Genomic DNA, 16364 nt, shown 5'->3' on the forward strand with positions numbered 1-16364 from the left:
AGTAAATGTTGTTAACATATACTGTATGCCTACAAGCAGAACAACATTTTCTTATGTGGTAAATTGCTGTCATCACAAGTTTTTGCACAGGATGCGCAGGATCATGAGTACAAGGCATAACAGGAAAGGGGAACATTCAGATCATAAATTTTAAGTGTAAATGTGTTTTTTTTACCTCTATTGTAATTTGTTGTGTATGCTGACAGGGCAGAACCATTGCTGGGAAGAGGGAATGTCTCAATGATTTAGGAGTGATAGGTTTGACTTCTTCTAGATGTTCTGTAGTGAATTATGTAGTGAATGTTCCTCAAATACCCAAACCAAAACTTACCAAAATCAAACTGACTAAGATCATTTTCGATAATTAAAAAGATTCCTTCTGTTTTCCAAAGAAGCCTTGTGACATTAGTGTTTCAACAGTTCTGAAGAAAGAGACGTGACAGGATGTAATTCTGATTGGAACAATCGGACCCATTTAAAGGGCAGGTCTACATGAGCAAATCTGAGACTGCAGAAGCTCAGCCAAAGACAGAGAATGACACTGGAATGAACACATGAGCAGCACAGAATATATTTTGGATCAAGATGAAAACAATAACAGTAGTTATTTTGCTTGTATTAGAGCTATCAAACTGCTTTGCACAGTCAGGTATGTATTGTTTTCTATAATCAAACTGAAAAAATTTACGACAATAATAATCATTCTTTTTCTTGTTGCAAAAAGTATTGTGAAAAAAGCCACTTACACTTATTTTTTATTTTTCATTTATGCTTAACTAAGTGTGAATTGCTCAACACTGCATCATCTCAACCTATTTTTGTGCAGGAGGAAACTTTTTAATATATAATGTGGATTATAACAAATGCATGGCAAGCTTCCTGGAACGACTTACCACCTGTGACCCATTCAGTATCCAACAACAGTTCCGTTGGACTTCAAAGAATCGCATTTTGAACACTTACACAAAGAAATGCCTTGGAGTAGGAAGTAAAGCAGTGGGCAAAACATTGCAGTGGCTGAAATGTGAAGATGACAGTAATTTGCAGAAGTGGGAATGCCACGGTGATACGTTGCTTCGCCTAAAGAATGAGTCTCTGTACCTGGCTGTAAATGACAACGGTGTGCCAGTGATCTCTGCAGACACTGGAATAAAGAGCAAATGGACAATTCATGGAACACTGAACAGCATTTGCTCTCTGCCTTATGAAGGTATGTGCCTCTATGTGTCTCTATTGAACATTATTGTCATAAAGTGACAATGCTGTTTTCCTTTCTATGCAAATGTGTGCTATTCCCTCAGGGATCAAAATACTGCATGCTGTGAAATAGAACAATAATTCCCAACCTTTTTTGTCCTTATTAGTATGTGTTCCTCCTAACTAATATTTTGCTAGATAAATTTCATTTATTCAAATCACCATTATTATCACTTCTAAAAAAATAAGAATCCTAACTGGGTGAAGACTCTAGTTGCTTCTCCCTTTAATGAGACAGTCAAGCTTGTTTGTCTTTCACAATTTTTCCAACAGTTCTATGTGGTAAGTAGCCTTGTAATAAGCAGGATAATGTACCTTGTTATGCAAAAAGCATCAATTCAATTGCATTTTGCCAATCTTATTTTATCAACCTATGTTATTTAATATTTAACTGAATGATTTAAATAAAGTTATATATTTGCTTAAAATTAGTTAATCATTTTTATTGCGAATTCAATGTTTTTTTTCACCAGCACTATAAAACATGGTGTAAACTACTGATCAACTCTTACATTATTTTAACAGAAATATATACCATTGATGGAAATGCATTTGGGCGGCCATGTCACTTTCCTTTTCTTTATGAGAAAAAATGGTATGCAGACTGTACCAAAGTTGATGAGCAGCATCAACGTCTATGGTGTTCCATTGATGCTGACTACAGTGTTAACCAGCTGTGGGGCTACTGCCCAACACATGAAAGTAGGTTTATGTTTCAAGTGTTACCTGCACAATAATTAATAAATCATTAAGACTGCAGTTGTTACCTGTCCACCATCAAAAACTAAACTAAATATATATATATTCTAACAATAAAACATTGGCTTGCATTTATTGATGGGTAGTTATGTTATTTGCAGGTACATTGTGGTCCAAACATCCTCTGACAAATGTCTATTACCAAGTGAATGATAAGTCGGCCCTGACATGGTACCAGGCTAGAAAGAGCTGCCAGCAGCAAGGTGCAGAGCTGCTGAGTGTCTCTGAACCTCATGAACACAGCTTTATAGCAGGTACAGTCCCATCAAAGAAATAGTCTAAATAGACCTGTTCATCATTACATGCACTAATGGAATACTAATGGTGTTCATTCTCGCTTTGTCTAGGAATGGTTCAGAAGACACAAGTCTCACTATGGACAGGACTAAACAAATTAGATGTGTCCAGTGGATGGCAGTGGACCAATGGACAACCTTTACGTTATCTGAAATGGCTCAGTGGTAAGACTCTCTTTCAATCAAAGGATTCAGTCTTGTTGAATCCCTGTTGATTCCTGGGGAACAAACAAACAGATAACAACAAATATGTATTTTGATAAATAAAAATGTTGCATGAATTTAAAAAAGTTCACTATGCCTTCTTGATTCCTCATATACTAGGGGCCCTATCTTGCACCCAGCGCAATTGACTTTGTACACCGACGCATGTATCATTCCTATTTTGCACCCGCGCAAAGCGCGTTTTTCCCTCCACAGAAGCACGTCGCTAAACTAGGGAATGAACTTGCGCTCATTGGGCGGTTCAGCGCAAAAAAGGAGGCGTGTTCCGGCGCAAACGTTCCTTCATGCTATTTTGCAGGTTTAGAAAACAATTGCGCCACTAACCAGGAAAAAATAGTTTAAAGTCAGTGGCGCGTTGCGAATGTTATTCATATGCTATTTTAAGGGCGCATGCTTGGCCATAATCAATGAAGCGTGTGCACAACGCGCATACACTTTGATTCTCTCATCTACACAGAAGCAGCAGTTTTCATTTTTGCAAATCATACATTATTACGATAGATAGATAGATAGATAGATAGATAGATAGATAGATAGATAGGTAGACAATTTATTATAAAAGCATACATCTAGCTTACACATTTACCCAAATTATCATACGCCTTTTTAACCGAAGTTAATTTGGGTGGGTTTCTCCATCCCCAACCTCCCTGACGAGAGCGTTGCTCTCCTCGGCTGTGAACCGCTCCTGGCGCGCGCCTGGCAAATCCGCCGTTATAATAGGAATCCGCTTTAGAACAAACGCGCCTGCTCTTAAAGGGAATGTGAGATGACGCTCTGATTGGTTTATTTCACGTTACGCCCAAACCACACCTATGAATAATGAAGCTGCTTCAGACCAACCCATTTTAGATTTGCGCCTGGCGCAAGAGTCATTTATCCCGCCGGGAAACTAGCAACAGCGCCAAGACCCGCCCACAAAGTTACTTGCGCTTTGCGCTTTGACACTTGCGTTTCAGATCGTTAAAATAGGGCCCTAGATGTTTTTGGCCTGTGCTGAATAGTTGAACGAACAAAACAAAACCAGCTTTCACTAGCTAACTGAGCATATTAATGGAGTGAAATGATAATCTGTCTTTGTTGAAGGATTCCCAACCACACAACCAGGCTACAGTTGTGGTGTCCTGAAAAACGGTGTTGGTTCTGAATGGTCAAACAACCCTTGTTCGGAAAAACACGGGTACATCTGCCAAAAAGGCCATTCTGTTCCTACTATTCCACCAGGTAGGCTTTCCAACCACTTTTTATTCCATAAAGCAAGCAGCGATTCTTAAACCGCAGTGTCAAGAATGGTGCTGTTCACGCAGAAACAAACATATAGCGTGATCTGTGTAGTGCGATGGACAAACAAATGATTTTTATGTGTCTTTCTTTTAAAGATTTATTCATAAAGGCCAAGGCCGCATTAATGCACGGGCTTACCTGGGCTGAAGCCCAGGGGCCTCCCAAGTTCAGGGGCCTCCCATGTTCAGGTTCATGATGAGCTGAAAAGGTCATATTGTTTTAACTTGTCAGATTTTGTCGCTAGTCGCTTGTGGGCGTTGGTAGTGCTGTCGCTCTAATGTTATTGTTATGGTGCGTTCACACCAAACGCGAATAGAGCATCTGGCGCGAGTGATTTCAATGTTAAGTCAATGCAAAGACGCGTTTATGCGCGTCTAGAGGTCCCGCGGCGCGAATGAGGCGTTTAGACTGCTCGTCTGGCCACATCTATTCAAAACACCATTACAAGTGATATTATACAACTATATCATTTTAATTTGACTAGGAATTAGGCTCAAAAGAAACAGTATGCTGTTGGGAGTGTTTTTATATTACCACACAGCAGTGTTCAGTGGATCAATCTACAAATTAAACTCACTCATACTGTCATAAATTATTAAAACGTCATCCGAATTTGATAAATAATCAATTTTCTTGTCCCTAATAGTCAACATAATGCAGGGGAAACTGTAAAATGAACTGCAGCAGTGCTAAACTTGCATCATAAAACTACAACACTCGAACTATAAATGTATGAATTAAACTCACTGAGACTGTCGAAAGTTTATTTTCCATGCATCATTTTATTATATCCATGTTTGTGGTTAGTTACAGTCAAATCATATAAAACAGTGAAATCGCCCTTGAACTCTTCTGTCTTGCCTGCACTGCACTCGAGACGGTGACGGGAGCTGAGCTCCATTGAAAGGCTTCTTTCCTATTGGTTGTCGCTCGCGAAAATCGCTTCTCATTTGCATAAAGTTGAAATTTAGTTGCAGTGTGTAAAGTTTCTTGTGTTTGTGTGCTCAGTGATATGTTAATAACAATATTAAAATTAAAAACAATATAAAAAAACTCACTGTTGTAGGTCTCGAAAGAAACTAATGCATTTTGTGATGTAGATGACCTAGATAGGCTATTACACTTTTTTAAAATGAGACTCTGTAAATCGAGGGGATGGGGGGCCTACAAAACCTCTCAGCCCCTGGGCCTAACATTAGGTTAAGGCGGCTCTGATAAAGGCCCACAAATGCAGGAGTGTCTCTCATATGCTGTGTCCCAATTTGTATATGCTACTATCTGTCCTAAAAAGTATTAAGTCCTAAGTTAGTGTGTCCCAAATCATAGTATGTTGAAATGAGTATTTCATAGATACCCAGATGGTGTATTTTTTTTCTAGTTAGGATACAAAGACCCATGCACTTTCTAATGGCTAATATTACCCAACAACCCATTGCGCATTGCACGCAGATTCAAATAGAACTACAAACACGAATAAAACATTAGACGAGCGCTTTAGATAAAAGGGTTTGAGAGATTAATAATCATTATCTAACCTGACGAAAAGATGTTATCCACATTATATTTAATCTGACACAGCATTGTGAACATTTATAAAGATTTGGTCATTTTGGTCGTTTGGTCATTAACTTTTAAATGCATCATTATGCAAACACATGAGGAGTTCTCCACATGAAACACCCATGACTGGCAGTGCTGCTTCATGGATGTGGAGGATTTTAACTGTGTCGTTATAATTGGGACTTTAATGGACTGCTCTGCCACTTAGTTATGTGCACCCAGTCACTGTTTAAACTGCCGTCAATCATCTTGTCACAGTTAAAACAGTGACAGGGCAGTTTAAACAGAGACTGGGTGCACATAACTAAGCGGCAGAGCAGTCCATTAAAGTCCCAATTATAATGAAGGAGTATGCCTCAAAGCTTGCATACTATTCTGCTACACACTCAAAAGTACTGTATGTACTTTTTCTACCCAAAAAGAGTACATACTTTTTGGGCATAGTATAAGTAGGTGAATTGGGATGCAGCAATACATTTGACTGCATGTCATTGCTTCATTAGTCTACTTCAGGACAGGCTATAATAATTTGATAAGTAAAATAAAAATGTTTTTAAATGCATTTATATCTCATGCTGTATTTCACTTTAAAATGTTCTTGGCACATCATGAGATTGATTAAACCTCTCAAGATACATGAAATAGTTTTGGAACCTCATCTATATAGAATAATGGAAGCAATATTAGTGTTAATAATAGATTATCTTTGTTTTTGTTTTTTTGGACAGTGGTTAACACTGGATTTTGCCAAAGCCCTTGGATTCCATATTCAGGCAACTGTTATCTGCTTCATCGCAACAAGCGAACATGGATGGAGGCGCGAGATGCATGTCTGCGGGAAGGAGGAGACCTGCTGAGTATCCTCAACACAGAAGAGCAAAGCTTTGCCATCACACAGCTTGGATACTGTAAGTTTTGATCATTGACTTTTAACTGGAATGCATTTTTAATAGTGTTGTTGTAGAAAAGACAGAAGTCACCCCTATATAAGGTTGCTAGATAATAATCTGCATCACTATTCTCAGTGAGGACAGACGAGCTGTGGACTGGTTTCAATGATCGCAAAACTCAGATGCTGTTTGAGTGGAGTGACCAGTCTAGCGTCCCGTTTGCCTCATGGGAGGTGGGGGAGCCGAGTCACAATGCTGTTCATGCAGAGGACTGTGTGTTAATGAGAGGAGAGGTAAGAACTTCATATGCGAAAATTATTTGAGAAGTGATCTTAAGTTCTAGTTGCATAGTTTTTCTCGTAGAATTATCTGTTGCTAAACTAAACATTTGCATAATGACTGTTTCTACTTTAGGAGGGAAAGTGGGCCGATGATATTTGTGAGAACAAGTATGGATTCATCTGCAAGAAGAAGGCCAGCTCTAAAGCCTCGAATAATGACACGGTTGTCACAAGCCCAGGATGCAAAACAGTATGTATATTTGTATAATGACGAGAAAATGACCTAAAAATGTAGAATTGTCTTCTATGTTCTTGGACATCAGGTGGTGAAATGTACCTACTGACAATTGTCTTATTTTTTGAAAAGGGTTGGACCAGGTATGGGTACTACTGCTACATGGCAGGATCTGAGACAAAGACCTTTGAAGAAGCAAAACAGATGTGTGAAAAAGCTGAGTCTCAACTGATTGATATTTCCTCCAGGTTGGATCATTTCTTCAATTGCATGCTTTCTGTCCTTTCTACATCTGACACTGAATTTGCTCTACATTAACTAAAACCTTTAAGCAAATTCTGAAATAAAATGACTTTTCTAAATGTATAATTATGTGTTGTTCTAAATAATATTTTAAAATCTATGAACAGATTTTAGTGTCAGCTTCTGCCTCATAAAATAATAAAAGTCCATATAATTAGGACAGCTATCAAGAGCAGTTAATACTTAATCTGCTCGTTTTTTCCCCCATTAGCATAGAAAATGCATTTCTGGTTAGTCTAGTGGGAGCACGACCAGAAAAGTACTTCTGGACTGGATTGTCTAATCAGAAGGATCTGCACACATTTGAATGGACCAACACCAAGCGAGTCCCATTTACTCATTTCAACGCTGGGATGCCAGGTATTATGCCAAAAAACATGAAATGTTTGATGTCAATGAAATGATAATGTTTCTGATTTTGCATAATTACAGTATTTCATTTTAGAATTCCTTTTTTTTTTTTTAGGAAGAAAACAAGGCTGTGTTGCCATTACGACTGGAATTATTGCTGGGCTTTGGGATGTGCTCAGCTGCTCAAATAAGGAAAAATACATCTGCAAGCAGAGAGCTGATGGACTAGTTACTACTCCAGCCCCGTCAACCCATCCTCCCCTGAGCTGTTCTGAAGACTGGACGCCAATGGCGACTAGAGACTTTTGTGTCAAGGTAAAATTGACTTTTTAGCTATTTTCATGTTGAATTTTGGAGAAATTTGCTATTTAAACAAAATCATAGACAGATTGTACAACATTATTTCCTTCTCTTTTTCGCAGTTTTTTAGTGTACCAACGTTTCAAATGAAGACTTGGGATGAAGCTCTTGACTTCTGCCGAGAGCTTGGTGGTGATCTTCTGAGCGTCCATCATGATTCTGATGTTTCTTTGAAACATGGAAGGTAATCTCTATCATTCCTTTTGCAAATGGACTAACTTGTTTAAAACTTGTTCAAATCACATTATCTATAACAGGCTGTACTGAATACATATAAATGCATGTATATAATCTACGCACACACACACACACACATATATATATATATATATATTCATCGCCAGCTGTGTAGCAAGTCTCATCACTGAAACAGATGAATACATAAATGTATGATCAAAAAAGTAAAGAAACTACATGGTTTTGCTTTTAGAGGGTATCCAGCATGGATTGGTTATAGAATGTATGATCCCTCGGTGGGTTATGTTTGGAGTGATGGTTCTTCGGTGAGTTCACAAAAAATATGTTAAAAGACAATTAATGCTAGATAGAATTCGCATTTGATGTCATTTCGATTTTTTTATTTTTTTATCTTTTTATCTTTTAGTCATCCTATCAAAGCTGGTCCAGTGATGAACCGAACAATTTGAACAACATTGAAAATTGTGTTGAAATGAGTGTTTCAATCTGGGAGACTGAAGGAATGTGGAATGACGTGAACTGTCATGACAAAAAGGACTGGCTCTGTCAGATTCGAAGAGGTACAAAATGCCAATCTGGCAAAAATCTAGTTCTGCCATCACTAGATTGGAAAGAAAATTATATTTTCTATGTTTAATTGACAGCTAACTGCTGTGCCTTCTCTTTAGGAAAGACCCCAAAGGAAGTAAATATTACAAGTCCAGGTAAGTCTTTTACTTCAAGAACTCCAGACTCAAACATTATATTTTGACCACATTGATTAGGTAAATGAGTAACTTGATTTTAAAACATTTATCTATTTTTATTTTAGTTTATAATGAAACAGAGGATGGCTGGACTGAATTCAGAGGTAACCAGTATTATGCGTCTCAATACTCAGCAATGTCTGTGCACGATGCACGGACATTCTGCAAGAAATCACATGGCGATCTTGTGGTTATCAATGATGAGGAAGAGCGGCTGTTCCTCTGGCATAAGGTATGATGGCTGAGTGACATTTTCAGTAGCATATTTGTGGTGCATATCACACAAAACTTGTATCAGTGTGTTATTTTGAGTATGCTTTATATTGCATTTCATTTACTGACATCCTCACAACTGCTGTGCTTTTTTCCTGTTGCAGAGTAAATGGTTCCACAGTGATTTTATCATTGGTTTGACAGTTGATCTGGATGGGTCTTACCAGTAAGTTTAAATAATGTAAATGGGTCCTATATAAACAGGTGAACAATACGAAATATACGAAAAGAACAAATAAACAAATAAATGTTTGCTCTGTAAAGGTGGATAGATGGTTCCCCTGTAGTATTTCATGCTTGGGAAGCAAATCATCCGGCCTTTAAAAACAATGAGGAAAGATGTGTGAAGATGACCTCGTCTCAAGGTACATCATATCTTCTGATCTATGAAGACATTAGGTATATGTGGAATGTTTTATTGACCACTGATACATTTGGGGAAGGAAATGTTTCTTTATGTATGATTAAATCACTGTTGATGCATTTCATACAGTACATTAAATAAACCAATTAAAAAAAAAAACATTTTGACTGTTACAGGACTCTGGGAAACTGTCAACTGTGGTGATGAATTTAATTTTTTTTGTAAGCGAAGTCAGTCTCCTCCAGTTAATGCCACGGTGGCCCCTACACAAAAGCCAAAAGGAGGCTGTGCTCCCGAGTGGAAAAACTTCGATGGAAAAGTAATTATAAACATATTCTAAAATGATAACAAATATTGTAATGCTATATATTAGAAGTAAATTATAACCTTCATTTTATATTTAAACATTTTACAGTGTTAATGTAGTTTTAGTAACTTCAGTCTAAACAGTTCTGCATCAGCTCAATGAAATCTCACACGGAATAAAGCCTTGCTTATGAAAAGTTTAAAAAAATTGCACTGCTGTAATATGTTTTCCAGTACAATATTTGTGAAATATCTTGATTCATATTCATGACAATAAATGATAGAAGAAAATAAAATAATGGTCATTTATATAAAACATTATAGTGTTATAACATGAAGGAAGACATGAAAACATGGACAGAAGCAAGAGAATACTGCAGAGAGCTTGGTGGAGATCTGTCATCTGTTATGAGTAGAACACACCAAGGTAAAAGCTCTGTGAGAGATTTCAGCACTGCTCAAAATGATGAATGTATAAATATCTTGTCATATTCTGTGCATGGAAAATGTGACATTATTCTAAAGTATTGATTCTCTAAATGTTTGCTGTTTTTTTGTAGCAGTGCACTTTGATTGACTTGATCATGATCATTGCGTGTTTAACGTATTACATCATATTTATCCATCTGCTGCAGCCTTTTTAACCATGATGATTAGAGATAAAACCACAGACTTCTGGATTGGATTCAGCAATTTGGCAAACGGGAGGTTCAAGTGGACAGATGGGAGTACGGTTGCATTCACAGACTGGGCCAAAGGGGAACCTCAAAACTATAGAGTATGTGCATTTTGTCGTCATTTATGAGTGAACATTATGAATTTAGGCAGCTTAATAAATGTAAAATTTAACCTGAAGATGTTTTAGCGTGACTGTGGATTGTTTTTTTCTTTTTTAAATGCATGTATTGTTTCTCTTACAGTGGCATTCGTACTATTGGTCAAAATATCACTATTCAGAGGAACAGGTACTGTGATAAGCTGACAAAAACGAAATCGTATTTTTTATTTTTTGTGATAACAAAGGCTTCAGTAGCGGTGTTTCTTTTTCAAACAGGAATGTGCTGTTATGGGCATGAGATCAGACTCTTTTGGCAAGTGGGTAGCAACTGACTGTAATTCTACTCACGGTTTCATCTGCAGTCGTGATGTTGGTGAGTTTAGCCAAACACTGAGGACTTGTAGAGAGATTGCTTGATCCTCTGCAGACTTTTACCATTCCACTTTTGTTTTCATCGTCTCTTTTTTCACATGTTCAGATCCTGGTATTGCCCCAGTGCCAACTGAACTTCCGAAAACCTTTGTCAAGCTCGGAAATTCATCTTTCAAAGTGATTCAAGAGAACCTAACATGGAGTGAGGCAAACCGTCGCTGTGAGGCGGATGGGGCTCATCTTGCCAGCATTCGGGACTTGGTAACACAAGCTTACCTTGAGCTGCAGGTCTTCAGAGCCCAACAGCCCATGTGGATTGGTCTCAACAGTGCACAGGTACTGCACTGGAGTGAGAAAGGGAAAATCATAGCGTTACATTTTGTAAAATATTCACCCAAAAATGTAAAGACACCTTTATGGGTTTTTCATTGTGTGGTACACAAAAAATAATGTTCAGGCTGCTCATAGCCATATAATGAAAGTAAATGATTACTGGGGCTGTCAAGCTCCAAAAAGGACAAATTTTAAAAGCAAGTCATTATAAACAAACATAATGGGCCCTATTTTAACGATCTGAAACGCAAGTATCAAGCGCAAAACGCAAGTAACTTTGTGGGCGGGTCTTGGGCGCTGTTGCTATTATACCGGCTGGATAAATTACTCTTGCGCCCGACGCAAATCTAAAATGGGTTGGTCTGAAGTAGCTTCATTATTCATAGGTGTGGTTTGGGCGTAACGTGAAATAAACCAATCAGAGCGTCATCTCTCATTCCCTTTAAGAGCGGGCGCGCTTGTTCTATAGCGGATTCCTATTATAACGGCGGATTTGCAAGGAGCGGTTCACAGCCGAGTAGACCGACGTTCTCGTCAGGGATGTTGGGGATGGAGAAACACACCCAAATTAGCTTCGGTTAAACAGGCGTATGATAATTTGGGTAAATGTGTAAGCTAGATGAATGCTTTTATAATAAACTGTCTATCTATCTATCTATCTATCTATCTATCTATCTATCTATCTATCTATCTATCTATCTATCTATCTATCTATCTATCTATCTATCTATCGTAATAATGTATGATTTGCAAAAATGATAACTGCTGCGTCTGTATGTAGATGAGAGAATCAAAGTGTATGCGCGTTGTGCACACGCTACATTGATTATGGCCCTTAAAATAGCATATGAATAACATGCGCAACGCGCCACTGACTTTAAACTGTTTTTTTTGTTTTTGTTTAAACTGCGAAATTGTTTTCTAAACCTGCAAAATAGCACCAGGGAACGTTTGCGCCGGAACACGCCTCCTCTTTGCACTGAACCGCCCCCGGGAGCGCAAGTGTATTTCTTAGTTAACCGACGTGCGTCTGTGGAGGGAAACGTCTGCTGTGCGCGAGTGCAAAATAGGAATGATACATGCGTCGGTGTACAAAGTCAATTGCGCTGGGTGCAAGATAGGGCCCTATATGTAAAATGTGTGTGTAAATGGCATGTCTGTTTTTCTAAGTTAGGTTTTATTAAATGAAAAGTGAACCATTTATCATACTCTGTATGTGTGATATTTATGACTCCAACCTACTCATTATATATTTGTATTCATTAACAGTCAAATGGATATTTTGTATGGGTGAATAACTGGCTCATGAAAATGGAGAAATGGGCACCTTCTGAACCACGGCCCAACCGCCCTTGTGCATACATGGGAATAGAAGGAGAATGGAGAACAAGTGTCTGCAATCAAACCTTCTACGGTGTCTGTGAGCAATCACCAGGTGAGATTCAAATATTTTTCCTTTAGACGATTGCGTTTTGCTATTATGTCAACAAATAATTGGGTGGTCGGTCTTAAAAGATTCCAGTGCTTGGAGGCAAGATTTAGAATCTGAAAATAAAATAATTCTGTTCTCTCTATTTGCTGTAAAGCCGGGAGCAATGCACAGGTTTCAGCAATTTAAATTGAGTTGTGTTTGTGTGTATATTTGGTATTGTTATTGTGGGCACTTAAAAATACTGTGAATAATTCTGGACACCTTATTGTCTGAATTATATATATTTTTAGAATGCACATTAGCTCCGTTTCCATCAACCCCTGTACACAAAGCTTTTCTGTATATGACACCCACTTTTCATGAAGAAAAGAATCCAAACAGTATTTAAATGTTTTCAAACACCCATTCAGATTTTTGCATTAAATATGGTGTTTATTAAAAACTAAACTAAGTGTGTGAACTAATGAGTGAATGATTCTGTGCCAGAATTCAGAGGTAAAATTTGATCGCAATGGTCATTAATCGGCTTTCGCCCTACATGTCAATATAGCGGTCAGAGACTTCAGATTTTGGCCTAGGATCAGTGGAATCTTTTTGGATTGTCACAATTTTGTCAGGTCCCCTTTGTTTCCATAGTTACTTATTTTTTTATTGATTAACTTCACCTGTTCCTTGTTTTCTCTTCTGTTTATATAGCCCTCATTTTCAGTTGTTTCTTTGTCTGTTCTCATTAGTGTATCGTTGGTTGTATTTTTTTCCTGCGTTTCTCCTGTGCTCTTGTGTGTTTCTTGTTTTGATTAAATTGTGAATAAACGTGACTTCTGCGATTAGATCCTGCCTCAACTCTGCTTAGCTGCTCCAGGCTGTGACAGCACCGTACATCAGTGCTCTTGGAACAATGCCCCTCCAATCATGCCACACTGAATGGATAGTGCTTCTTATAACAGCTGTACAGTAATCCATCACTTTCTCTTAAGCACACTTTTCCATGTGACATTCTCCCCAGACATTCCCCCAACTCTTCCAGCTCAGCAACCTGGGCATTGCCCACAAGAGGATGAAGACAGTCCTTTAAGGTGGATACCTTTCAAAGACAGTTGCTATGCTTTTGTGGCTGATACCAAACCATGGAGCAGAGCAGCTAGACTCTGTATGACATGGGGTAAGGTTATAGATTGATTTTAAAAGCTGTTTACCCAATTACATGACAGGTGCAAAGAACAAAAAAGTAACAAAGCTTGTACTTCATTTTTCTTTCTCGTCAGGAGCATCTCTTGTCAGCATTAGGGATGTAGAGGAAGAGAAGTTCATAGAAGACAACAGCGTGCTCCTTGAAAGCTACAAAGAATTTTGGATTGGACTTTTCCACTCCCAGAAAGGTAATGTGCCAAATATACCTTCTCAAATGAAGGAATCTCTTCTGTTCAACTCCTTTCCAGTGCCCCAGAGACTTCACACAAATAGTGAATGAACTCATGGGTCTAAAAGGGTTGGTTACAAATGAACTCACCCTGGATTATCTAACTACACAGGACACTGGTTATGGTCAGACTTCAGCGTGGTAGATTACACTAACTGGGCATCTGAAAACGATTATGAAGACGACTATGGAGATCATTCTTGGAATCCTGACTGCGCATTATTCTGTACCAAATCTAAAAAATGGAAAAAACGACATTGTGATTACACAGTCTTACCGTTTATCTGCAAAACCCCCAAAGGTATGTATTGTAAATAAATACATTTTCACAATAGCATATTTCATTACATGTTGTAACACAGGAGTAGTTGTCACTTAGAGAAATGCAGTACTGTATCTAAGTAACTAATGTTTTGAGTCAAATATCCAATGGCATGATTGCTTTTCTCTAGCAGTGCTTAATTATGTTGGTTTCAAAAGTCTCTTGTGAATTCAGTCCTCCAAACTAAATTTACCATAAATGATCATCATATTTGTGCAGTGACTGTTAGGTAACACAATAAAACCCGACCACCTTAAGACAAAAGGTATAATATACAACAAAGGTAAATAATGATAAGCTGTGTTCTTATAGGATATAAGAAATACAAGGGTGTTTTTTTTTTTTTTTTTTGGAGTTTCATTTGATACAATTTTATATTCACAAATTACTGAATTTGTATCATTTCTGTTAGCCAAAACAATGGTTGGATATTTCTCATTTTATAATTATATTTCTGCTTTAATCTTCCTGAAAAGCCATTAAATACACTATAATACATTTCAAGTATGTTGTGGAAGATGCCATTTTTCCTTTTACTTTAGATGTTAATATTTCATAAATCTATTTTCTTAAATTAGTTTCAATAAACCACATGTCCACATATTGTGACAGTTTTTGTCAGAATTACCTGCTCCAGTCACAAAATGGCACTTTATATTTCTCTGGAAAATAAAGGTGGAAATGTTCCATAGCCTATTACATGTAGGAATGTGTATATTCAGAAGTTCACAAAGTAGACAATTTTTTTGCCACTTGAGCAAATCGTGACGGCTAGCTCTAGTCTCCTATTTTATTCCTATGAACAGATATGCTTATTATGATTGTTTAGAGTAAAAGGGAAATGTAGTAAAACTCCAACATTTTATTACATTATCTCTTTATCCTTTTCTTTCCTGCAGTAATGAATCCAACCACTGAGGCCTCACATACAGGTAATATGATGATTTATTCATAATGCCTTTTCTTGTGCATTTTCTGTCAAGAAATATTAAAAAATCTCATTTTATGTCAAGAAAAAAAAAAAGAACACCTCTCTCAGATGTTTAACAGTATATGTAAAATAGTGAAATTGTAGTTTGATATAATGTGTACATCACAATTTCAGACTAGATAGTTTATCTTATAATTTTTTCCTCTGTTTTCACAGGTCCTGAACCTCACAGTGTCAAAACCGGTTTGGCTGTGTTCTTGAGCATTGCAGTGGTCGGCATATTGGGAGCTCTAGCGTACGTTTACTACAGAAGTTCAAATAGACTGTCATTGCCTACATTTGAAAATCCCATGTATAATAACACAGAGGCTGCTCATTCAGATTGTAAAGATAACAAAACATTGCTTGCCCACATTGATATCACTGAATAGACCTGTGTTTTATGATGTCCCAGTACTTGTATATATGTAAGAGATACTGTACACTCAGCCAATCATTATCATAAAATAAACAGGGATCATCGGGTTTATTTTGCAATAATGGCTGTACTTTATCCTGCTTCGGACATGGCTACTCAGCAAATAAATATTGATTTGGGTAGAAAGTATTTTATGTCAGAAAAAAACGCAGCTATGTAGGAATCAGTTGTCAGTTATACAGTTTAGCAGTCATTATGCAAAAACAAATCTGACTGCAGAATGGTGCAAATGACTAATCAGAATCAAATATTTCAAAGAGTCAACCAACATGAAAGGAAACCACTGATTTAATATGGCATTGCCATTGTCCTGTATAGTTTCCTGTGATGCTACTTCAAGGCTTTTGTACAAGTTTTTCAAACTGAATAAGAACTGTCTCTAAATAAAACTTAAATTTTACACTGTAATATATATATCTGTTTTTGAGCGAACCACCACAGTTACACTCCAACTGCCGGGTGTAAATTGGTTTTAGTATGGAAATAGTGTGTCATCTTTTGGGGTGCAGTGTCAAAGAAAAACAGGATAAGATAACGTAAGGTCAGCTGACTTGGCAGTATTTGGAGTATGAGGACAGTGTTGGAAAACAAATTACCTAAACTTTAAAAA

At 37.5% G+C, this 16364-nt stretch overlaps 1 protein-coding gene across 1 annotated transcript; it reads left to right on the forward strand.

Annotated features, from left to right (window-relative positions):
* The first annotated feature begins 244 nt into the window (after positions 1-244).
* On the forward strand, positions 245-16162 carry mrc1b (mannose receptor, C type 1b). Its single transcript, XM_084120900.1, has 31 exons — positions 245-649; positions 827-1210; positions 1783-1959; positions 2118-2270; positions 2364-2477; positions 3624-3761; positions 6110-6289; positions 6407-6564; positions 6686-6802; positions 6920-7035; positions 7302-7450; positions 7557-7756; positions 7864-7985; positions 8232-8304; positions 8406-8559; positions 8668-8703; positions 8811-8977; positions 9123-9184; positions 9283-9383; positions 9559-9701; positions 10013-10115; positions 10324-10466; positions 10609-10653; positions 10743-10839; positions 10945-11174; positions 12441-12606; positions 13610-13765; positions 13869-13982; positions 14136-14324; positions 15245-15277; positions 15493-16162. Exons 1-31 carry the CDS (start codon positions 586-588, stop codon positions 15705-15707), a joined length of 4299 nt encoding a protein of 1432 aa, XP_083977026.1. The 5' UTR covers positions 245-585; the 3' UTR covers positions 15708-16162.
* Positions 16163-16364: the final 202 nt, after the last annotated feature.

Source organism: Abramis brama (assembly GCF_963993115.1).
Source record: "Abramis brama genome assembly, chromosome: 7".
In the NCBI taxonomy this organism is placed as follows: domain Eukaryota; kingdom Metazoa; phylum Chordata; class Actinopteri; order Cypriniformes; family Leuciscidae; genus Abramis; species Abramis brama.